Raw genomic sequence first — 25,257 nt, forward strand, 5'->3', positions numbered from 1 at the left:
CAGACTTGGCGTTCCAGTACGTTTGCCGTGCAGTAGTCAGAGAGGACAGTCTATGACTTGGGGTGGCTGGAGTCTTTGACAATTTAGGGGCCTTCCTCTGACATAGAGGGTCCTGGATGGCAGGGAGCTCGGCCCCAGTGAGTGTACTGGGCCGTACACACGCTATCCTCTGTAGCACCTTACGGTCGTATGCCAAGCAGTGCTATGCAAGCTGGGATGGGTGCAGCTCTATATTTTTTGAGGATCTGAGGGCCAATGTGAAATCTTGTAATTATCCGTGATCTACAAAAAAATATTGGGGGTGCCAGTGTAAACCGATGTGAAATGTCTAGTTAGTTAGCGGTGGTGCGCGCTAATAGCGTTTCAATCAGTGACGTCACTCGCTCTGAGACCTGAAGTGGTTGTTCCCCTTGCGTTGCAAAGGCCGCGGCTTTTGTGGCGCGATGGGTAACGATGCTTCGTGGGGTGTCAGTTGTTGATGTGCGCAGAGGGTCCCTGGTTAAAGCCCAGGTTGGGGCGAGGAGAGGGACGGAAGCTATACTGTTACACCAGCAAGCAACTTTCTCATGTCAATCAGTCACAGAGTTTCTTAACTATACTATACTGTCTTTGAGTCAGTCATGTGCGTGGTCTAAATAACTCAACTGGCTAGTTTGCCTGTCTGTAAGCAGAGGGGCGGCCTGTACCGTTGATCCTGCTGCTCGGATTGGATAGAGTGATCATCCGATTATCAACTGTAAATCTACGGATATGATTACGAGTATGGCATGTCAGCACACCCCTAGAAATTAGTGTGTAGAGAGGCAATCAGCAGTAAGAGCTTTCACTTGGTCTATGGGGACATCTTGTGGTTAGTATGAATGACATCCTTTTGCTGTAGGGAGGTACAGCATACCTATTAGCTATAATAGTGAAAATGCTTCTTTCCTGGTTTAAGGTAATCATAATCTAACAGTTGGATAAAAGCAAATTAATGTCATAGTGATTACTCAAAGGCAGGATGCATTTCAGGCATACTAACAAGTGCCCTCTTCCAACAGTTCCAGTGCTGGTACCCACCAAAATACCTACTGATTCCAATGTATTACTTTTAATACCTGCAAATAGCAAATAAACCACTTTAACATCTATATACTAAACATCACTAAGTACACTAAATGACCAAAAGTATGTGGACACCTGCTTGTCAAACATCTCATTCCAAAATCATGGGCATTAATATGGAGTTGATGCCCCCTTTGCTATAACAGCCTCCACTCTTCTGGGAAGGCTTTTCACTAGAAGTTGGAACACTGCTGCAGGGACTTGGTTGCATTCAGCAACAGGAGCATTATTGAGGTCTGACGTTCCAATTCATCCCAAAGGTGTTCGATGGAGTTTAAGGTCAGTGCTTTGTGGAGGTCAGTCAAGTTCTTCAACACCGATCGACAAACCATTTCTGTTTGGACCTCGCTTTGTGCACGGGGGCATTGTAATGCTGAAACAGGAAAGGGTCTTCCCAGAACTGTTGTCAAAGATGGAAGAACAGAATCATCTAGAATGTCAATGTATATGTTGTAGCGTTGACTGCCCTTCACTGGAACTAAGAGGCTTAGCCCAAACCATGAAAAACAGCCCAGACCATTAATAATCTTCCAAATTTTAGTTGGCATTGTGTGTTGGGGCAGGTAGCATTCTCCTGGAAATCCACCAAACCCTGACTCAGTAAAATCCAAATTGTTGCATTTTGTTCAGTATACCTGCTCTCGACCTCTGATTGCTCAGCCATGAAAAGCCAACTGACATTTATCTGTATTGCTTGCCGTATAGGGTTTCAGGCTAGGTTTCTATATAACCACTGATGTCGGCCGATGTAAAAAGGGCTTTATAAAAAATGATTGGATATACAGTTGAAGTCGATAGTTTACATACACTTTAACCAACTACATTTAAACTCAGTTTTCATAATTCCTGACATTGAATCCTAGTAAAAATTCCCTGTCTTAGGTCAGTTAGGATCACCACTTTATTTTAAGAATGTGAAATGTATGAATAATAGTAGAGAGAATGATTTATTTCAGCTTTTATTTCTTTCATCACATTCCCAGTGGGTCAGAAGTTACATACACTCAATTAGTATTTGGTAGCATTGCCTTTAAATTGTTTAACTTGGCTCAAACGTTTCAGGTAGCCTTCCACAAGCTTCCCACAATAAGTTGGGCGAATTTTGGCCCATTCCTCCTGACAGAGCTGGTGTAACTGAGTCAAGTTTGTAGGCCTCCTTGCTCACACTTTTTCAGTTCTGCCCACAAATGTTCTATAGGATTGAGGTCAGGGCTTTGTGATGGCCACTCCAATACCTTGACTGTGTTGTCCTTGAGCTATTTTGCCACAACTTTGGAAGTATGCTTGGGGTCATTGTCCATTTGGAAGACCCATTTGCGACCAAGCTTTAACTTCCTGACTGATGTCTTGAGATGTTGCTTCAATACAGCCACAATTTTCCTCCCTCATGATGCCATCTATTTTGTGAAGTGCACCAGTCCCTCCGGCAGCAAAGCACCCCCACAACATATTGCCACCCCCGTGCTTCACGGTTGGGATGGTGTTCTTCGGCTTGCAAACATAACGGTCATTATGGCCAGTTCCATTTTTGTTTCATCAGACCAGAGGACATTTCTCCAAAAATATGATCTTTGTCCCCATGTGCGGTTGCAAACCGTAGTCTGGCTTTTTTTATGGCGGTTTTTTGAACAGTGGCTTCTTCCTTGCTGAGCAGCCTTTCAGGTTGTCGATATAGGACTTTGTACCGGTTTCCTCCAGCATCTTCACAAGGTCCTTTGCTGTTGTTCTGGGATTGATTTGCACCAAAGTACATTCATCTCTAGGAGACAGAACGTGTCTCCTTCCTGAGCAGTATGACAGCTGCGTGGTCTCATGGTGTTCATACTTGCTCACAAGTACAGATGAACGTGGTACCTTCAGGCATTTGGAAATTGCTCCCAAGGATGAACCAGACTTGGTCTACAAAAGAAAAATTCCCCGAGGTCTTGGCTGATTTCTTTTGATTTTCCCCATGTCAAGCAAGGAGGCACTGAGTTTGAAGGTAGACCTTGAAATACATCCACAGGTACACCTCCAATTGACTCAAATGATGTCAATTAGCTTTAGAAACTTCTGATAGGCAATTACATAATTTTCTGGAATTTTCCAAGTTGTTTAAAGCAGTCAACTTAGTGTATGTAAAATTCTGACCCACTGGAATTGTGATACAGTGAATTATAAGTGAAATAATCTGTCTTAACAATTGTTGGAAAAAATGACTTGTCATGCAAAGATGTCCTAACCGACTTGCCAAAACTAGTGTTAAGAAATGTGTGGAGTGTTTGAGAAACGAGTTCTAATATCTCCAACCTCAGTGTATGTAAACTTCCGACTCCAACTGTCTAGCGTACCTCCAAATGCACCACCTATAGTTAACGTCAAGACCTTAAAGTAGTTCATAACTTCAAAGACTAAAAGCACAAGGTATTTAAATTAGGTTTAACATAGAGGCAGTTCTAGTTATGCGCTGAGGCGGTAGTACTTACAATTAGAAGCTGGCAAAAAAAAAATATATATATATAATACAACCAGGTGCTATTCAAATACATAAATATTTTACTACAAATGACAACCAAACAATCAGGAATGCTTCAACTTTATTGACATTTTTTTTTTTTTAAAAGAGCTGGGGATTAGAGGTTAGGGGAAGTAAGTGGTGGGATTGGAGTGAGGTCAAAGGGTGGGGTTGGAGGTTAGGAGGGATTTTGGGATGAGGAAATTGGAGTAAGATGTGACATGTTAAGAGTAGAAGTGAACTAGTTGCCTCCACGACGACGCAGGACCAGGTGAAGGGTGGACCCCTTCTGGATGTTGTAGTCGGACAGGGTTGCGGCCCATCTTCCAGCTGCTTGCCGCAAAGATCAGACGCTGCTGGTCTGGGGGGGATGCCCTCCTTTCCTGGATCTTGCCTTGACGTTCTCGATGGTGTCACTGGGCTCAACCTCAAGGGTGATGGTCTTACCAGTCAGGGTTTTTAACGAGATCTGCATACCTCCCCCTCAGACGGAGCACAAGATGGAGGGTGGACTCCTTCTGGCTGTTGTAGTCGGACAGGGTGCGGCCATCTTCCAGCTGCTTGCCGGCAAAGATCAGACGTGATGGTCTGGGGGGATGCCCTCCTTGTCCTGGATCTTGGCCTTGACGTTCTCGATGGTGTCACTGGGTCAACCTCAAGGGTGATGGTCTTACCAGTCAGGGTTTTAACGGAAGATCTGCATTACCTCCCCTCAGACGGAGCACAAGATGGAGGGTGGACTCCTTCTGGATGTTGTAGTCGGACAGGGTGCGGCATCTTCCAGCTGCTTGCCGGCAAAGATCAGACGCTGCTGGTCTGGGGGGATGCCCTCCTTGTCCTGGATCTTGGCCTTGACGTTCTCGATGGTGTCACTGGGCTCAACCTCAAGGGTGATGGTCTTACCAGTTAGGGTCTTCACAAAGATCTGCATCTTGACACTGGGGAGGAGAATCATGTTAGACTATACTAACCAAACCTAAAATGTCAAATAAACAATCAGGCTATACATAATTCACATTATAGGTATCAATCTAGTATGCATAACAATTCCCGAGATGCAGTGGGTCAACTTCTAAATAGGGTAGAGCAAAGCTCCTCCCATTGGAGGTAGTACTCAGCTGACGCTTCAGGTGCCACCATTTTAGAACAAGCTCCATCTAGTGGCTATCTTTTGTCATAAACCTACGTCGAGTCCTGAAGTAATGACTAGCTAGCTGACCATTTCAATTTATGGGGCTGTATTTTCATTTGCAGTCGAAACGTAATATTTTGTAATAAATTAAACTCCCCTACGCTTATTTTACAGCAAAATATATGACTATTACTGCCCGACAAACCAAGCCGGGATGATCGCTGGGTTTATGTCTCGAGCGCGGTGTTTTAACGGGATGCGTTCGGAAATTCATTTTGCTATCTACTCCGATTTAGGAGCAATCGTCTGAGTATGCCAGAGCGCATAATAACTGATGAATTTACAAAACGCGCAACACTTGAATATTGCCGGTGTGAAAAACTAAGCGTAATTATGTTGCTAGCAGCACAGTTAACGTTTGTCACCAATGCTCTAGATAATATGAACAGCCTAAGCAGCTCTGCTATGGCGAGTTAAATGGTCAGAGAGGAGTTCCAATTCGTGTCTGGAAGTAGCTAGCAAGCCAGTCAACGTTAGCCTGTCAAGCACCCAAGCTGTTGTGATGCCAGAATGCTCCAATCAACCCTAATCCTCGCTCCTTGAGCGAAACGCTCTGAATTTACGAACTGACAATCTTACAAAGCTCTAAATTTACGAACACCCAGAGAGCACTGGCACTCCAGATTGAATTTACAAAAACACATCCACTGTTAACGTTAGCCCCCCCATCTATATAAATATCTAGCTTGATTGAAGAGTTAGCCAATGCCTACTGTTGAGCGCCTTGTTTTAGCTAGTTAGGAAGCTAGCCAAGACTATATCCAGCCAACTAACTTTATTTTAGTAAATAACTACTGTAGTTAGCTAACGCTACCAGAAAGTTTGCTCGTCTATCGTCGACGTCTATTCGTCCATCCAAAAAAAAGTACATTCTTACATCCCCAATAATAGGAAAAGCAATGAACTACCAATTAACATTACGCTGAACTAAGGGTCTTTGTGAAAAATGTTGTCATTCGTGCTGATTTTGGATAATAACCTACTTACAAACAAATTATCAACGCCACTGTTCTTCAATCTTCTGGAAACGAGGCTGTTATCGCACACAAAGGGCTGTGTTATTTATACATGGCCGTTACGTATCCCTCCACCATTACACCATATGGAACTATAAACTGCGGATTTAAAAAAATATCGTTAACCATATGGATTGTGGATAAAATGAACTAACTCCACGACATGTATGACATTGAAAATGTTCTATATGAATGTTTAATCTTTAAGGAATTGTGTAAGAATGGACATATAAAAGAAGTCGTACATTGGCGGAGGTAGAAATGTGCAAAAAGAGTGAGTCGTCGTTCTCTAGCAACGCGCTGAGCAGTCAAAGCGAATCCAGTCACAGATGTCGCAGTATGAACCTTGCCAGATAGTAAAATCGGATTGTGTTTTAGATAGTTAGGAATTTATGTCAGAAACAGTGACGTAGCCAGAAATTCGTTGGTGGGTGGGCATGCAACAATTTGTGTGCACAGTGACATATGCCTCAATGCAGTCATATTAGTAGGTTATTAGGGGTCTTTCAGTTAGTTATTTTTGTCATCCCGTCCCTTGAGTGTTTGTCAATCCAGTTAATCTGTTCTGTTATATTTAATCAAAAATGACTAACCCAATGTACTTCTTGCTATGACTTCTGTCTGATGGTGTTTGCATGTTTAGGTAAAAATACAAATAATGTTCTGTTTGGAACACTTACAAGTAACAAGCTTCTTTTTTTTAACCCAGGCCCACTCATGCCTCAGTAAATCCTACAGTTTTGCTACATTTCCAAGCAGCAGTATAGTTAGTGTAGGAGATCAACCAGGGAACAGTTTTTGAATCAAAACATGCAGTATATGCAAAGAAGAATGTAACAGGGATTGGACAGTTTATTTGAGGTCATATCATTGATTTAATAGAAACAAATTATTTACAGCATGGATCAAAAATGTCATTCTACACAAACAGGCACAGTCATTCCCCACTCCCACCCCCTTATAAAAGACTCCTTATCCTAACATCATCCAGCTTATATCTAGCTAGTCTCGTGTTGCCATGAGGACCCCAATGTCCTATCTGGAACGTGAAGTCACAAGCTCGGCTGGTCGGCTACTGCATAGCAATCTAGTGGTGCCAAAAGCCCTGCTCTGCCCTAGAAAGCTTATCTAAATTACAATCGCCAAAACTGCCCATTTTTTGAGGGGGACGCTCGTTTTGGGCTATAAAATTAGGTTATTATGATGAAGTTCGATGCCCACTATGAATTATTTTAAAGTTTGCTACAAATCAAGATATTTAGTTATATAGTGATCCATTCTGACTACTACATTTGTTGTCACACAGGACCACGTGCTGACATATCAATCACGGGCCTGCAGGCTACGAGGAGGCTCGCGCCTTCTTGCCATAGACATTAAGGTTGACTCTCTCAGGCAGGATGAAAATGATTACATCGACCGTGATCTTTTGCTAGTTATGTCCACTTTCACCATGATCCTTAGCAATCTTTTGGTGCCATTCAGCCCCATTCAGCTATATGGCACGCTTCAAATTCAAATACTTCCGGCTTCATGCGCTATCAGGACATTTCCATAGGAATACGTCTATTGGTTTCTGGTTGCCATACCTCCAAAATCACATCATTGTCACGCCTCTCTTGGAGGTCTGGAGAATTTTGTATTGCAGAAACGGTTTGAATTGTCCACTGATTTTGATTGGATGTAACATTTCAAGAACCCTCCCCACCAAATGCCGGTAGAAGGGGTGTGTTATGTGCCTCACCGTTTTCCATCCAGTTACTTGTTGCCTATGTTAGTAAGTGCTAGTTTTCAAGTTATCAAGTGTGGCTGACAGTCTGCAATTTATATTTAAATGGTAAAGTCAAATGTCACAACTAGAGCCTGAGCCTTACCCATGCCTGTGATGTTCAGGCCCTACCCTACCCAGGCCCGATTACTTCTGCCAAATTTAAGGCCCAACCCAACCCGGCCCTGCCCGAAACCCAAAATCAAAAATATCTTCCTGGGTTAGTAAATCCATTAGCTGCTCTTCAGCTAGCACCCAATTGACTACCATTCACTCCTTGAAGGAGAGCTCTCCTTGTCCTCGAATTGCCCAGAATGCACCGCACAGCCCACTGACGTAGCATGGGCAACGATTCAAATGGAGTTTCCCCATCTCCTCAAAGTATATCTGGCTCTGGTCAACGAATGAAGAGACATGAGAGAGCAGTTAGTTGTTAGCTTCTTTTGGTCACTCTAAACGCCAACAAAACTCAAGGAACATTATACTGTTTGGGAAATAATCTCTCCCGTTTTATATTTGACGAGGTTTACGCACCTCTGACAACATGTTATGATCTTAGTCAGATATGACTGCACTGCACAGCAGAGCATTGAGCAAATGGCTTATCTTCAAAATGTTAGTGATCAATTTAGTAATACCTGAGCCCTACCCGTACCCTAGTTATTTATGAAAAAACAGGCCTTATCCTGCCCTAACCCGATGTATAACGTTGGGCCCGTTGGGATAGGGTAGCAGAGCTCTACAACACCTTCTAAACTGCTCTGGTGACAGTCTGATGTTTTTTTTAAACATCAGACTGTTACTATGGTTACCTCATGGCTCATCAGTATGATCAAGTCACCCAAAAAATTACACAATAGTCTTTACAAGCCAGACTGTTGAATACAATTATATTTACACTTACTTTACCGGTTGTACATGCTGTTGGTCCTTTTGGCGGTAGGAGGTGGAGATAGGCTATCCACAGGAAAGGGTTGTTTAGACAACTTTTTGTGGTGCTTGTGGGTTCTGTCACTTGTATTTTCATTCTCTTCACGCAGAGCATGTGATGCACAATATGTCAGCAATAGCCGAATGTAACCGAACATAGTCGACTGAAGCATGCATCGCAATCAGCTGTGGTTTGGTTAGGCTCGGTTACCTCTCAATCCGCTGTGGTTTGGTTAGGCTCAGTTACCTCTCAATCCGCTGTGGTTTGGTTAGGCTCAGTTACCTCTCAATCCTCTGTGGTTTGGTTAGACTCGGTTACCACTCAATCCGCTGTGGTTTGGTTAGGCTCGGTTACCTCTCAATCCGCTGTGGTTTGGTTAGGCTCGGTTACCTCTCAATCCGCTGTGGTTTGGTTAGGCTCGGTTACCTCTCAATCCGCTGTGGTTTGGTTAGGCTCAGTTACTTCTCAATCCGCTGTGGTTTGGTTAGGCTCGGTTACCTCTCAATCCGCTGTGGTTTGGTTAGGCTCGGTTACCTCTCAATCCGCTGTGGTTTGGTTAGGCTCGGTTACCTCTCAATCAGCTGTGGTTTGGTTAGGCTCGGTTACCTCTCAATCAGCTGTGGTTTGGTTAGGCTCAGCCATATTGTGCAAGTGTTTGTAACCTGCGAATTATATCAGTATTGAACATTTTATCCGGAAATACCAACCATATACAGACCAGCGTACTGAAAGTCTGGCTAATAACGTTTGTAGATATTTTGTCTCAGATTACCTCCTACATAAGGACAAAATCAGCGGACAACAGGTAAAGTAAGTTAAAAATACGTTTATTCAACATTCTGACTTGTAATTGGATTGTTCAGGAATGCTGAGCCTACATGTTAGAGACGATTGTGTAAGTAATTCATTCTCGGATTCTAAAAGAGCCTATTTTTCCCTTGTCTCCTTTCATCCACATGGTTTCTGGCGGCACTTTGATATCACCAAAAATATAGTGAAGATTATTTTGTTTTGTAAGGAACCCAGAAAGTAAGTAAACACATTTTTGAAATGTAAAAAAACGATGTAATATACTTTTCTCCATTGTACATCACTTCTTCCTATCAATGAGGTCTAGAGCACATGCATGGTTATGCCCTCTGACTGTGCTTGGTGATTAGCCACCAGCCTTTTGGTTGATGCTGTTGTCCTCCCTGAGAGGATAATCAGGGGTCATAGGTCAGGGGTGACCGTTGTTCCAGGCGCTGACCCGGTCACCTCTCTGTACGTGAACCTTTCATGGACATCTAAAGAAGGATGTAGACAGAACCAACACTTAGTTCTATACTAAAAACAGTCAATCAGCAGTCGCCTAGACATTGAGGAAAGGTGTTTTTTCTGTTAGACTCACCAGGGGACGTCCTTTCAGATGTAGGCTTGCTACAGGAGTTTTAAAGTCTCCCCTCAGAAGCTACAGAGAGAGGACATAAGGTTTACATCAGCAAAAAGCTGTGTGTGTGTGTGTGTGTGTGTGTGTGTGTGTGTGTGTGTGTGTGTGTGTGTGTGTGTGTGTGTGTGTGTGTGTGTGTGTGTGTGTGTGTGTGTGTGTGTCCGTCGGTACCCTTTGTGTGTTGTTGAGGAACTGTGGGTCAGGCTGTCCGTAGTTAGGTGGGTTGGCTCTGGGGTCGTAGCCTAGTCTCCCCAGCATGGGGGCGATAGCGTCCATGTCTGCCATTACGTCTGGGGGCATGTGACCTACCCACCGAGTCAGAGCGTCTAAGTTCACTGGCCTCATCACCTGGTCTGTGGACCGTTCCGTTCTGTGACACAAACACACACACATTAATAAACACACACCAAAACAGCAAGACTCCTCTGAGTCTTTGTGATGTAGCATGGCTTTGTCCCCTTCTCTGACATTCACTGATACACACTTTGACAGTGAGACTCCTCCAGGTTTTCCTATAGCCTCTTCGTGGTGCAGAACCCCCTCGTGCCATGGCAGACCCAGGAACTTCAGCACTGTCTGCAGGGTGGAGCGAGGGTGGAGGACCAGCCTCTCATACCTCACAGCCAGGCACCTCTTACTGCCCACCTACACACACGCACACACATGGTTGGTCATCACTTTCCACCTAAACACACACACAAAGATGCGCACTCACACACATGCAGGCACAGATGCACTGCATGCACGCACACACGTCAGGCACCACTCTCCACCCACCTAAACAGATACGTACACACCTGAGTGCACTGTGTCAGCATGGCCTGTGTGGCTCGGCTCCACTTGGCCAGGCAGTCCCTGTAGCTGGAGAGGTCAAAGCCACCGATCGTCACGCGACGCGAAATCATAGAGTGCACCGCCGCTCGGCCATCTCTCAGCATCAACAGGAACTTAGAGCTGTAAAAAGAGAGAGAGGAAGGATGTAGAGGTGTGGCGGGATAGAGGAGGGAGAGAAAAGTTGAGGAGAAAGTACTTTACAACTTTCCACCCCAAGCACTACTCATAATTCTAGCTAACCCCGGTTTCAGGCCTGGAGAGGAGGTGGAGTCAGTGAAAAAGTAGATAAGTTATCTCCTGTTCTGTCAGGACTTTGAGCTCTGGTAATCAGTCATATGATGTGTTCTGTTCTGTAGGAGGTAACCAGGCTGCCTAGTGAGTCAATAATGAGTTGTACTGTCTATATTGCTCACATGGGTCAGTGAAAAGCCACACTCGATCACACCATTATGTATGGTGACAGAGGCTTTTGCGTCAGTGTACACTCTCATCAAAAAAGGTTATATCTAGAACCTAAAAGGGTTCTTCGGCTGTCCCAATAGGAGAACCCTTTGTAGAATCTTTTTGGGGTCCAGGTAAAACCCTTTTTTGGTTCCAGGGAGAATCATTTTGGGTTCCATCTAGACCTCTGTGGAAAGGGTTCTACATGGAACCCCAAAATGTTCTACTTGGAACCAAAAGGGTCCTACCTGGAACCCAAGAAGGGCTATCAAAGGGTTATCCTATTAGGACAGCCGAAGAACCCTTTTAGGTTCTAGATTGCACCTTCTTTTCTAAGAGTATATGTGTCTTGTGATGGAGGTGTGTGTGTGTGTGTGTGTGTGTGTGTGTGTGTGTGTGTAGTAAAGTAAGTCAGACCTACTTGGGAAAAAGGTGAGCGAGGTACTTAGCGCTCTTCAAAGTAAAGGGATCTTTATTGCAGAGTAGAGGTGCTGGCTCCCCATGTCCTGCTATGATCTGAAGGAGGAAGGCAGTGACTGCTCGGTCCAGGACCTTGGTGCTGACCCCCTCCTTCTCAGCAGCCCAGCCCAGCTTTAGGCCCAGTATCCTGGGCACGACCCTCGTCTCCTCCCCACACCGCACCGCAGGGTGGGCGTCCAGCATGGCCCTACACAGTGTGGGAAATAAGACGGAGATCAAAATGACAGGGTACAGAGGTAAATACATACAGTATATAAACATATTGAGTGTCAGAATAATACAAGTTCAGTACATTGGTATATACAAGTAAATAAATACTTTCCTCCTCCTTTCTCTTGTCATACCTCATCAGGGTGGTCCCGGAGCGAGGCACCCCTCCCACAAACACCAGGGGAACGTCAGAACTGACCTTCCACCCGTCCCGGACCAGCACGGTCACAGGTTCGCCCGCACCCTGGGATGGCTGCCGGCAAGGCAGAAAGAAACGCAGGAACTGGGTCAGGGTGGAGATTACACCCAGGATCAGGAGCCCTGTTAACACCCTCCGTGCTGACACACGCATCACTGATGGAGATGGTTGTGCTTGGTCATGGTCTCTTGGTCATAGCAGGAGGCCAACTGTGTGTGCTGCTATTTTGACCAGGTTTTTCTTGTAGAACAGATTTTAAGTTTCAGTGAGACTGACCTTGTTGAAGTAAAGGTAGAGAGGTACTTTCTGGAATAGAGGGAGAGAAACAAGAGGGACAGGAAATTGTACATCTCATATTTGTACATCTGTTTTGAGCTTCATAAAAAAACTCTCTTCTGGGAGCACTGCAGAACACTCGTGTGTTTTTCTGAGAGGAACTAGTCTGGCAGGTTCTTAAAAATTTCCACTTCCTCCTCATACTGTATCTCTGCAACAGCCTGGAAATGTTTTTTGTTTTACTACAGAAATCTTACTACAACACACCCAGGGCCTATTCCTGCACAGGTGAAATCTTTTCATGGCGTAAATGGAAAACGTTGTTTGTGGGATCATGATGCAAATATCAAAGGGTAATGCAGGGGATTCAAACAAACCTCATGTCTGGTCACGCTCTGTGTTGCAGCAGAGTTACAACTATATTATTATTCACCAAGTCAGTGCCTGTCTCAGTAAATATGAAATGCAAACTTCATATGGTCTTATCAGGGATTCTAGAACCTTCGCTGTCACTCCAGTAATCACAGTCAGAAATAGAACACGGATATACAGATAGACCAACCTACTCAGAGATAAAGGGAGAGAGAGGGAATGTGGAGGGGACAGAGTGAGAAAAGGACGACGGTTGAAAGGCACAAACAAGCAAGAAAAGGAAAATAAATTACACAATCTGTTAACATAAAAAGAGATCGCGAGAGAATGTTTTCTGTACCTTAACGGACGGAAGAGGAAGCTGAACTGTGGTGAACTAGTTTGAGTGTGAAGCCTGGTGCAGAACAGAGTGAGTTAATGGGGACGGAAGGAAGACTTAAGTAGTTAGAAAAGAGAGGAGAGGTTGAAGCATTGTCAGGACTGATTTCTCTGACCCACTAGGCCTTATTCTGTTTTTATCTCCATGCTAGAGAGGACAGAAGTCACCCCACTGGACACAATGTCAATTCAACTTCAATTCCACATTGGTTCAACGTAATTTCATTGCAATGACGTGGAAACAATGTCGATTCAACTAGTGTGTGCCCAGTGGGACCATTGATGACTTTAATTTAATTTTAATGACAAATCTTCCCTGACACTAACCCTTAATTAAAGCTGCAATATGTCCCTACCAAATTCACATAGAAAAGCGAGTTATATATATATATCTTTTATTCTCATTTAAAGCATGTCTAAGAAGCGGTAGATCTGTTATTCTATGTGCACTATTTCTATGCTTCCCTGTTCTTGAGTTTTTGTGTCTTTTGCTTTCAGTTTTGGACTCCACCTTCAAACAGCTGAAAATACAATATTTTTGATTATCTAAAATATATTTCAGTTGTTTAGATGGTACAATGATTCTCTATATTATACTTGCTTGTTTGGTCACAAACTGAAATTAGGTGACCTATTAGAATTTGAGCAACCAGGAAATGACAGAGCGATTTATGCATAATGCACCTTTAGGAACAAATAACTCATACTTGCTCCAGTTCTGAGGGTATAGCATCTATTTTTGTATGCTTCTTGTGACTACTTTTGGTTGCACTGCTCAGTCACACCTGCCTTTACGCATACACACACAAACACTGAAAACATAGGGCTTTCTTTGAGTCTGACCCCCTCTCTACTCAGCTGTTTTGTTGGTTAATCACACACACAAACATACACCCTAAGAACGATAGCACCCACTTGTTTTAAAATCTTTGCTGCTAAGTAAATAACTGTTTTTGCAACAGTAACTTTCTATTTGCAAAAACAGGTAGTAACAAGTATTGAAACATGAAGTAGCAACTGTGTTTTTGAGGCTGTTGTGTATTGAGGTCAGGGGATGACAAAACTGATGGGTCTGAACGAAAGCGAACCAGTTTCAACAGAAACAGAAACTATGTCACCACTGGAATGTGTGTGAGACAGATATTGCACAATAGGTGAAAAATAAGTTGTTTTACCTACCAGGTAGTGCTCCCGGAAAAAGAACCCGTGAGGAAGTATTGAGCTACAACATGTGTGGGTCTGTATGGATGTACTGTTGAATTAGCCAGAATGGAGAGGCATGTTATTTTCTTCATGTTCCAAGTGTAAAACAGTTGTTCCATGTTATGCGTAGTGACATAGTGACTGTTGTGACTGTTTCTAGCTCTTGTAGGTGTGACACAGCCAGGGAGTCACCTGATCATCCCCAGCTCTCGAAGAAATAACAGATGACAAAGACAAGTGTTTTTGATTTTTTTTTTTTTAGAAAGATTCTATTATACTTTTTATTTGACCATTTATTTCAGGAAATCAGCAACATGGTACATTTTATTTTTTTCTTTTCAAAATGAAAATGAACATGAATTAATCTGCATAAAACATCACATTTACATCAAAATAAATACATAATCTGGTGCCGGTCTCTTCTGGTGTTGTTATGGTTGGTTGGTTGAGCTTGCACATGGAAGGTCAGTTACTATGGTAAAACCAGTACTACAAACTGTTCTAAGACAAGGCCTTAGAAATGCAGGAAGATGGGGCCCAGACAGGAAGAGATAGTAACCTCACTTCCTGTGTCAGATTCTAGGGTGCCAATGTACCCCTATGTTTTACATCTCAATGGACCCCATTCATGTACCAATACTTTAGTTCCCTTTGGTTCTATCCCCTCCTCTCTGCCACTCCTATATCGCTCACCCATCATCCTCCTTCTGTCTCCCTCTCTCCCCACCTATTCCTTCCCCTCTCTCCCTCCTCCTGTCCCTCTATTTGATAGCTAATAGTAGACACATGAGTAAATAGTGTTTGTCTCTTTATCTCCCAACGCCTGCAGCCCTGTTCACAGTGGGTTTCTCAATATGCTGCTGCCATGCTCCACACTCTCATGCTCCTAGTTCGTTCTCTTGAGTACATTCTTGTGAGGACGAGAGTGTGGAGAATGTACATTTATATGCATTTAAGAAGCACTGCGCACTCCCATTCTACTGTATTAACTTTGACCAATACAGACAAAACATGAACTACATAAAGCAAGCCCAAGCTTGTAATTATCAGCTAGCTATATGTGAATTGTATTAATCTAGCTAGCCAGCTAGCTGTACAAAAAAACAACAACCTAAAACGAATATTGTTATGAAGGGTGGATGGCCAACGTTAGCTACGAATTCTTTGTGGATAACATTAGCTAGCTAAAGTTAGCTACCAATTCTTCATCAGTTAGCCTGCAGTCTATGCACACTACTACAGTGGATATTCTAGGCAGTTAAATATGCCAAAATGAACAAGATCAAGATAAAATATTGTAGTCAGGCAACATATGAGATGTGAGTGGGCAACTTTTCATTCCAAAGTCGGAGTTCATTTTCTCTCGCTTCAGCTCAAAACCAGCCGACATTGATTTCAAGAAATGTTGCGTTGTTTTTTATGTGGTTGCGTCATATTATGTCAACAATCCTGGGAATATTTCAGTTGAAGCTTGCATTTATGCACGCTTCGAAATGTTTACAAGCAAAGTACGCACCCCATTTCGCATACTTTGATTTGGACTCATACTCCAACCGTGCTAAGAGAATGGTAGTCAGAATATTGAGAAACTGCCAGTATCTCCTGTCCTCTCCTTTCCCCTCTCCTCCTATTTTCTCTCCCTCTCCTCTCCACTCCATTTCCTACTCATCTTTCCTCTCGCCGTTTCCTCTTTCTGTGATTGGAGGACAGGGTCATGGGGGGGAAGGGGCAGATCTATAGTCAGTCTGTATTTACATCACTTCCTTTTGGGTGGGGCTGAGGAGGAGAAGGGGTATGGAGTGGGTTTGTTTGGGTGGAAGCCTCTTCATTTTGGGATTCTAACAGTTGAGAAAGTCCTCATATTGATACCTCATATTCACGGGTGTCCTGAGAGAGGAAGAGAAAGAGATGTTATATTTGTATTTTATTTATTTAACTAGGCTAGTCAGTTAGAAAAAAAATCTTATTTACAATGACAGCCAACCCCGGCCAAACCCCAACGACGCTGGGCCAATTGTGAGCCGCCCCATGGGACTCCCAATCACGACCGGCTGTGATACAGCCTGGAATCGAACCAGGGTCTGTAGTGATGCCTCTAGCACTGACATGCTGTGCCACTCGGGAGCCCTGTATTAAAGACTCTCCTGTCTCATACAATGACTATGTGTTTGTGCGCGCATGTGTGTACTTCCTCACCCCTCCTGTCTCGTAGAGTGGGTTGTCAAACTCGCTCTCCACTGTGATCTGGCTGTAGGGGTGTGGGTGGATGAGTGGCAGCCGTAGGTTGGAGTTGTAGCGACACCTGATGGCCAAGAGAGGAACAGCAGGGTGTCAGTACCATAAAAAACAATCATGACACCACTGTTTCCATGAGAGAGAGAGCGAGAGAGCGAGAGAGCGAGAGAGAGCGAGAGAGAGAGAGAACTGAGCAGGATAAAGAATATTACTGTTCTCATGTGAGTCACTTGCCTCATTCATTTGGAGTCTATTTAATGAGGTGAAACGTTTGGAATGTTGAAGATAGAATTGTCACATGAAGAGCAGCTGACAAGATTCCCTTTTCTACACAATACATTTCCATCTGAATATTCTGTAACCTTGTGGCATATGCTATTCAACCATAACCAAGGTTGCACAGTCAGATGGGAAGGTAACCAGGGCAGTTTGTGTTTATTCAATTGTCATAGAGTTTCCATATGACCATTGATGGACAATATTGCTTTGAAATGTAATGAAATACAAAATATTCAGCTCCAGTGTATTCAAGTAAGTAGAGTTCAGGGACTCCCATTCACTGGGCAACAAATGGGATTATATTATATATTTTAAAAAATGAAAGCGGTATTTGCTACTTCAATTGATCCAATGATAATCTAAACAGGTCACTGTGTTGAACAGGTCCACTGGTGTGTAGAGTTGTGTTGAGGTGATAGGGAGTGTAGTCTTACCGTGTGACGTAGACATAGGCTCCTCCCAGCAGCACGGAGAGCAGAAGTACAAGGATGAAGATAGCCAATGCCATGTTGCCTCCATCCAGACCTGACCCGGCAGCTGCTTCCGCAACTGGAGGGGAGGGGGAGATGGAGAAAGGGAGGGGGGAGATGGAGAAAGGGAGGGGGGAGAATGGAGAAAGGGAGGGGGGAGATGGGAGAAAGGGAGGGGGGAGATGGAGAAAGGGAGGGGGGAGAATGGAGAAAGGGAGGGGGGAGATGGAGAAAGGGAGGGGGGAGATGGAGAAAGGGAGGGGGGCGATGGAGAAAGGGAGGGGGAGATGGAGAAAGGGAGGGGGGAGATGGAGAAAGGGAGGGGGGAGATGGAGAAAGGGAGGGGGAGATGGAGAAAGGGAGGGGGGAGATGGAGAAAGGGAAGGGGGAGATGGAGAAAGGGAGGGGGAGATGGAGAAAGGGAGGGGGGAGATGGAGAAAGGGAGGGGGGGGAGATGGAGAAAAGGAGGGGGAGATGGAGAAAGGGAGGGGGGAGATGGAGAAGGGAGGGGGAGATGGAGAAAGGGAGGGGGAGATGGAGAAAGGGAGGGGGGCGATGGAGAAAGGGATGGGGGCGATGGAGAAAGGGAGGGGGAGATGGAGAAAGGGAGGGGGAGATGGAGAAAGGGAGGGGGAGATGGAGAAAGGGAGGGGGGAGATGGAGAAAGGGAGGGGGGAGATGGAGAAAGGGAGGGGGGGAGATGGAGAAAGGGAGGGGGGAGATGGAGAAAGGGAGGGGGAGATGGAGAAAGGGAGGGGGAGATGGAGAAAGGGGAGGGGGAGATGGAGAAAGGGAGGGGGAGGATGGAGAAAGGGAGGGGGGAGATGGAGAAAGGGAGGGGGAGATGGAGAAAGGGAGGGGGGAGATGGAGAAAGGGAAGGGGAGATGGAGAAAGGGAGGGGGAGGGAGATGGAGAAGGGAGGGGGGATGGAAGAAAGGGAGGGGGAGAGGAGAAGGGGGGGAGATGGAGAAGGGAGGGGGAGATGGAGAAAGGGAAGGGGGAGATGGAGAAAGGGAAGGGGGAGATGGAGAAAGGGAAGGGAGGGAGATGGAGAAAGGGAAGGGGGAGATGGAGAAAGGGAAGGGGGAGATGGAGAAGGGAGGGGGGAGATGGAGAAAGGGAGGGGGGAGATGGAGAAAGGGAGGGGGGAGATGGAGAAAGGGAGGGGGGAGATGGAGAAAAGGAGGGGGAGATGGAGAAAGGGAGGGGGGAGATGGAGAAAGGGAGGGGGAGATGGAGAAAGGAGGGGGAGATGGAGAAAGGGAGGGGGGAGATGGAGAAAGGGAGGGGGAGATGGAGAAAGGGAGGGGGGAGATGGAAAGGGAAGGGGGAGATGGAGAGAAAGGGAGGGGGAGATGGAGAAAGGGAGGGGGGAGATGGAGAAAGGAAGGGGGAGATGGAGAAAGGGAGGGGGAGATGGAGAAAGGGAGGGGGAGATGGAGAAAGGGAGGGGGGAGATGGAGAAAGGGAGGGGGGAGATGGAGAAAGGGAGGGGGAGATGGAGAAAGGGAGGGGGAGATGGAGAAAGGGAAGGGGGAGATGGAGAAAGGGAGGGGGGAGATGGAGAAAGGGAGGGGGAGATGGAGAAAGGGAGGGGGGAGATGGAGAAAGGGAAGGGGGAGATGGAGAAAGGGAGGGGGAGATGGAGAAAGGGAGGGGGAGATGGAGAAAGGGAGGGGGGAGATGGAGAAAGGGAGGGGGGAGATGGAGAAAGGGAGGGGAGATGGAGAAAGGGAGGGGGGAGATGGAGAAAGGGAGGGGGGAGATGGAGAAAGGGAGGGGGGAGATGGAGAAAGGGAGGGGGAGATGGAGAAAAGGAAGGAGAAGGTCGGTAAGGGGAGAGAGTGAAAGCGAAAGGGAAGGTCGAAGAGAGAATTTCAGTTCAGTCCCAGTGAAAAGGTGATAATAATAGAGCAATACAAAGGCAGAAAATATAAAAGCGAATCAGACAATTAACAAAGGGGTCGTTCACGATGGCATTTGGGCATGGCATTTTGGAAAAATGTTACTTCATTTTTCTAGATTTGTATTTATTTAAATGTATTTGGGTACATCTACCCATTCTAAAGGTAGCTTAATGGCTTGAAATGTGTTTTACCATTATGATTACACTGTGCCACCAGTAGGAGTAGTAACACCAATGATAGTAACATCAATGAGACGTTTTAGGTCAATTTGTTTGTAAATGGAGGCCACAAATACTCAAATCTAATGCCATCAATCATTTAAAGATCCTGAACAGTCATTCTGAAAAGTACTTTTCTATCATGTCTAACTACCAGGAAGTTTGAAAAGTCAGGCTGAGTGGCCGGGGAGCTTACATTTATGAGCTCGCCTTGACTGACAGCTCTTTGAAACGCCTATATCCAGCAACTTGGATGCAGTGAGCAGTGTTGCTGTAAAATCATCTCAAGCAAATTCGGTGATATACAAAGCAAGACAAACAACATTGAAATTGCATTAATTATATGATTTATTTTTATTTACAGCTCCTTTTTGGCATGTCTTTTGTGATGTGGTTCACAGCAGCACTAACGGATGTGTTGACTTGATAGCTGTGTCTGAGTTTTGAACAACCCTTCCCCCCTTTTGTTCAATGCTGGCTGAAGACCTAGCTAGCCAGTAACTAGCTAATACCAGACACAGATCAAATCAAATCGTATTTGTCACATGTGCCGAATACAATGCTACTTACAAGCCCTTAAACAATGCAGTTAAGACAAACGTGTTAAGTATTGTGTAAATAAACTCAAGTTTACATTTTTATTAAATAAAGATGAAAATAGAAAAAAACAAATAATTAAAGAGCAACAATATAATAACCGTAACGAGGCTATATACAAGGGTGTACCGGTACAGAGTCAACGTGCGAGGTCACAGGTTAGTCTAAGTAATTGAGGTAATAGGCAGAGCAATTGCCATAACAGGCGGTGATGCAACCAGTCAGGATACTCTCGATGGTGCAGCTGTATAATTTTTTAAGGATCTGAGGACACATGCCAAATATTTTCAGTCTCCTGAGGGGAATAGACATTGTCGTGCCCTCTTCACGATGGTCTTAGTGTGTTTGGACCATGATAGTTTGGACACCAAGGGACTTGAAGCTCTCAACCTGCTCCACTACAGCTCTGTCGATGAGAAAGGGGGCATGCTCGGCCCTCCTTTTGCTGTAGTACACGATCATCTCCTTTGTCTTGATCATGTTGAGGGAGAGGTCATTATCCTGGCATCACATTGCCAGGTCTCTGACCTCCTCCCTATATGATGTCTCATCGTTGTCGGTGATCAGACCTACTGTTGTGTCATCTGAAAACTTAATGATGGTTTTGGAGTCGTGCTTGGCCATGCAGTCATGAGTGAACAAGGAGTACAGGAGGGGACTGAACACGCACCCCTGAGGGGCCCCCGTGTTGAGGATCAGCGTGGCAGATGTGTTGTTACCTACCCTTACCACCTGGGGGCGGCCCGTCAAGAAGTCAAGGATCCAGTTGCAGAGGGAGGTGTTTAGTCCCAGGGTCCTTAGCTTAGTGATGAGCTTTGAGGGCACTATGGTGTTGAAAGCTGAGCTGTAGTCAAATGAAATCAAATTGTATTTGTCACATGCGCCGAATACAACAGGTGTAGACCTTACAGTGAAATGTTAACTTACAAGCCCTTAACCAACGATGCAATTTTAAGAAAATACCTAAAAAATAACAATTAAGAGGGGGGGTGCAAATAGTCCGGGTAGCCATTTGATTCGCTGTTCAGGAGTCTTATGGCTTGGGGGTAGAAGCTGTTTAGAAGCCTCTTGGACCTAGACTTGGCGCTCCGGTACCGCTTGCCGTGCGGTAGCAGAGAGAACAGTCTATGACTAGGGTGGCTGGAGTCTTTGATGATTTTTAGGGCCTTCCTGGTATACCTGGTATAGAGGTCCTGGATGGCAGGAAGCTTGGCCCCAGCGATGTACTGGGCCGTTCGTACTACCCTCTGTAGTGCCTTGCGGTCGGAGGCTGAGCAGTTGCCATACCAGGCAGTGATGCAACCCGTCAGGATGCTCTCGATGGTGCAGCTGTAAAATCTTTTGAGGATCGGAGGACCAATGCCAAATCTTTTCAGTCTCCTGAGGGGAAATAGGTTTTAGTCAATGAATAGCATTCTCACATAGGTGTTCCTTTTGTTCAGGTGGAAAGGGCAGTGTGAAGTGCAATAGAGATTGCGTCATCTGTGGATCTGTTGGGGCTGTATGCAAATTGTACTGGGTCTAGGGTTTCTGAGATAGTGGTGTTGATTTGAGCCATGGCCGGCCTTTCAAAGCACTTCATGGCTACAATGCTATGGGTCAGTAGTCATTTAGGCAGGTTACCTTGGTGTTCTTGGGCACAGGGACTATGGTGGTCTGCTTGAAACATGTTGGTCATACAGACTCGGACAGGTTGAAAATGTCAGTAAAAACATCTTCCAGTTGGTCAGTGCATGCTCGGAGTACAAGTCCTGGTAATCCGTCTGGCCCTGCGGCCTTGTGAATGTGGACCTGTTTAAAAGGTCTTACTCACATTGGCTACAGAGAGCTAGATCACACAGTCATCCGGAACAGCTGGTGCTCTCATGCATGTTTCAGTGTTGCTTGCCTCAAAGGATACATAGAAGTCATTTAGCTCGTCTGGTAGGCTCGTGTCGCTGGGCAGCACGTGACTGTACTTCCCTTTGTAGTCTGTAATTGTTCCCAAGCTCTGCCACACCCGACGAGCGTTGGAGCCGGTGTAGTAGGCATTGCGGGATTTCTTATAAGCGTCTGGGTTAGAGTCCCGCTCCTTGAAAGCGGCAGCTCTACCCTTTAGCTCAGTGTGGCTGTTGCCTGTAATCCATGGCTTCTGGTTGGGGTATGTACGTACGGTCACTGTGGAGACGATGTCATCGATGCACTTATTGATGAAGCCAGTTACTGATGTGGTGTACTCCTCAATGCCATCGGAAGAATCCGGAACATATTCCAGTCTGTGCTAGCAAAACAGTCCTGTAGCTTAGCATCTGCGTCATCTGACCACTTCCGTATTGAGCGCGTCACTGGTACTTCCTGCTTTAGTTTTTGCTTGTAAGCAAGAATCAGGAGGATAAGGTTATGGTCAGATTTGCCAAATGGGCAAGGGAGAGCTTTGTATGCGTCTCTGTGTGTGGAGTAAAGGTGGTCTAGAGCATCTTGCCGATGCACGGAAAACCCAGCCAGCTGTATGTTATCCATGTCGTCGTTAAGCAATGACTCGTGAAACATAAGATATTAGTTTTTAACCTGTTAGGGCTAGGGGGCAGTATTTACACGGCCGGATAAAAAACGTACCCGATTTAATCTGGTTACTACTCCTGCCCAGTAACTAGAATATGCATATAATTATTGGCTTTGGATAGAAAACACCCTAAAGTTTCTAAAACTGTTTGAATGGTGTCTGTGAGTATAACAGAACTCATATGGCAGACAAAAACCTGAGAAGATTTCATGCAGGAAGTGGCCTGTCTGACAAGGTGTTGTTGTTCTTGCCTCTGTTTATTGAAGACTGAGGATCTTAGCTGTAACGTGACACTTCCTACGGCTCCCATAGGCTCTCAGAGCCCGGGAAAAAGCTGAACGATATCGAGGCAGCCCCAGGCTGAAACACATTATCGCCTTTGACAAGTGGCCGATCAGAGGACAAAGGGCTTAGGCGCGTGCCCGAGTCGACCCCATGCTTTATTTTCTTTCGTCTGTTTACCTAATTGCAGATTCCCGGTCGGAATATTATCGCTTTTTTACGAGAAAAATGGCATAAAAATTGATTTTAAACAGCGGTTGACATGCTTCGAAGTACGGTAATGAAATATTTAGAAATCTTTTGTCACGAAATGCGCCGTGCGCATGACCCTTATTTACCATTCGGATAGTGTCTTGAACGCACGAACAAAATGCCGCTGTTGGAACATAACTATGGATTATTTGGGACCAAAACAACATTTGTTATTGAAGTAGAAGTCCTGGGAGTGCATTCTGACGAAGAACACCAAAGGTAATCAAACTTTTCTAATAGTAAATCGGAGTTTGGTGAAGGCTAAACTTGCTGGGTGTCTAAATAGCTAGCCCTGTGATGCCGGGCTATCTACTTAGAATATTGCAAAATGTGCTTTCACCGAAAAGCTATTTTAAAATCGGACATATCGAGTGCATAGAGGAGTTCTGTATCTATAATTCTTAAAATAATTGTTATGCTTTTTGTGAACGTTTATCGTGAGTAATTTAGTAAATTGTTAGTAAATTTGCCGGAAGTTTGCGGGGGGTATGCTAGTTCTGAACGTCACATGCTAATGTAAAAAGCTGTTTTTTGATATAAATATGAACTTGATTGAACAAAACATGCATGTATGTATTGTATAACATAATGTCCTAGGGTTGTCATCTGATGAAGATCATCAAAGGTTAGTGCTGCATTTAGCTGTCTTCTGGGTTTTTGTGACATTATATGCTAGCTTGAAAAATGGGTGTCTGATTATTTCTGGCTGGGTACTCTGCTGACATAATCTAATGTTTTGCTTTCGTTGTAAAGCCTTTTTGAAATCGGACAGTGTGGTTAGATTAACGAGAGTCTTGTCTTTAAAATGCTGTAAAATAGTCATATGTTTGAGAAATTGAAGTAATAAGGTATTTGAATATCGCGCCACAGGATTCCACTGGCTGTTACGTAGGTGGGACGATTTGGTGCCACCTACCCTAGAGAGGTTAATGTTCCATTGGTAGGATAGGCTTGATCGGAGCTCATCCAGTTTATTATCCAATGATTACACGTTGGCTAATAGGACTGATGGTAGAGGCGGGTTACCCACTCGCCGTCGGATTCTTACAAGGCCCCCCGACCTCCCCGACCTCCCCTATATCTCCGTCTCTTCTTCATGCGAATGACGGGGATTTGGGCCGTTAAAGAAAAACTCTTTGTCCAGTACGAGGTGAGTAATCCCTGTTCTGATATCCAGCAGCTCTTTTTGGTCAGAAGAGAAGGTGGTAGAAACATTACGTACAATAATAAGTTACAAATAACACAAAAAAACACACACAATAGCACAATTGGTTAAGAGCCCGTAAAACGGCAGCCATCTCCTCCGGTGCCAAGGGGAAACATATAATGATATTTGCCATAGATGAATAGGGTAAACTTTAAATTACATTTGCTGACACCATACAGTCAAATTGGTACCATTAGAGTAGCTATCTAGCTATATAAACCATGCCCCTCTGCAAACGGCTTCTCCAATGTTGGTTACAAGGTGGTGCTTATTTAAATTAAGTAAGAAAACATCATGGTACCATTCGTGTATTAGAATTAGAGTTAAAGTGATGTCACCTTGTCCCCTTAATACATCCAAGTGTTTGACATAGGGGAGGGGACAAGTAATTGTATGATCAATGTAGAAGCAACAGTCATTTTTCATACTTTAGTCAAACTTTTATCTGGTTTCCTTGAAATATCATCCAATTTCATAAAAAACATGATTTTGACTGTTCATGACCTTTAAAAATCATTGTAAAAAATAATCAAGAATGATCCAAGAGTACAGGTAATAAGGAAGAATAGTGCAGACTGGACAGTAGCTGATTAAAGACATGCTCCGAAACTTTGGCAACTACTAAGTATTTAACCCTTCCGCTTTGGGCTGGATGTGCCAATGTGAAGTTCATACATGCATAATCTATCAGCAGAATTAGTGTCTTACCTGCCACAAAATCCCTAGTTTGAAAGCATCTGTTTTTGTAATGTATGTACAAATAAAGATCTGCTTTAACAGATAGACAGACAGACAAAGACAGAAAAATATACAGAAAAACAGACAGACAGGCAGGCTCACAGAGTCAGAAAGACAGACAGACAGACTCACCTTCCAAAGCATGGTTGCCAAAGCAGTCATGGTTGGCTGTAAGACATCAGAAATTCTCAGACATTGACA

At 44.6% G+C, this 25,257-nt stretch overlaps 2 protein-coding genes and 1 pseudogene across 3 annotated transcripts in view; all 3 read right to left on the bottom strand.

Moving 5' to 3' along the window:
• Window positions 1–3,818: 3,818 nt before the first annotated feature.
• Window positions 3,819–5,895, bottom strand: LOC115187238 (polyubiquitin-B-like; annotated as a pseudogene).
• Window positions 5,896–6,657: 762 nt separating this feature from the next.
• Window positions 6,658–13,252, bottom strand: LOC115187237 (protein-tyrosine sulfotransferase 2). 2 transcript variants are annotated; one of them, XM_029746350.1, is made up of 8 exons: window positions 13,087–13,252; window positions 12,034–12,404; window positions 11,631–11,876; window positions 10,732–10,888; window positions 10,419–10,579; window positions 10,106–10,304; window positions 9,896–9,955; window positions 6,658–9,791 (listed from the first exon to the last, which is right to left on the bottom strand). In XM_029746350.1, exons 2-8 carry the CDS (start codon window positions 12,249–12,251, stop codon window positions 9,759–9,761), a joined length of 1,074 nt encoding a protein of 357 aa, XP_029602210.1. In that variant the 5' UTR covers window positions 12,252–12,404; window positions 13,087–13,252; the 3' UTR covers window positions 6,658–9,758. The 2 variants fall into 2 exon arrangements, with proteins under 2 accessions (XP_029602210.1, XP_029602211.1); XM_029746351.1 differs by lacking the exon at window positions 13,087–13,252 and having other exon boundaries at window positions 12,012–12,087.
• A 1,313-nt stretch (window positions 13,253–14,565) lies between these two features.
• The window catches only part of LOC115187236 (seizure 6-like protein), a 26,121-nt gene continuing 15,429 nt past the window's right edge, over window positions 14,566–25,257 (bottom strand). Inside the window, 4 exon segments of the mRNA XM_029746349.1 lie at window positions 14,566–16,214; window positions 16,524–16,629; window positions 17,276–17,390; window positions 25,189–25,224. Coding sequence (XP_029602209.1) covers window positions 16,185–16,214; window positions 16,524–16,629; window positions 17,276–17,390; window positions 25,189–25,224 — 287 coding nt within the window. The 3' untranslated portion in view covers window positions 14,566–16,184.

This window comes from Salmo trutta, unplaced genomic scaffold (genome assembly GCF_901001165.1).
Source record: "Salmo trutta unplaced genomic scaffold, fSalTru1.1, whole genome shotgun sequence".
Taxonomy (NCBI): domain Eukaryota; kingdom Metazoa; phylum Chordata; class Actinopteri; order Salmoniformes; family Salmonidae; genus Salmo; species Salmo trutta.

What these genes read in the sequence shown, in the direction of transcription:
- LOC115187237 (XM_029746350.1), bottom strand. Translation starts at nt 12,251, where the DNA reads ATGCGTGTGTCAGCACGGAGGGTGTTAACAGGGCTCCTGATCCTGGGT. An exon ending in CTCGCTCACCTTTTTCCCAA is followed by an intron (nt 10,889 to 11,630) that starts GTAGGTCTGACT and finishes CTCTTTTTACAG; the next exon opens with CTCTAAGTTCCTGTTGATGC. An exon ending in ATCTGAAAGGACGTCCCCTG is followed by an intron (nt 9,792 to 9,895) that starts GTGAGTCTAACA and finishes ATCCTTCTTTAG; the next exon opens with ATGTCCATGAAAGGTTCACG.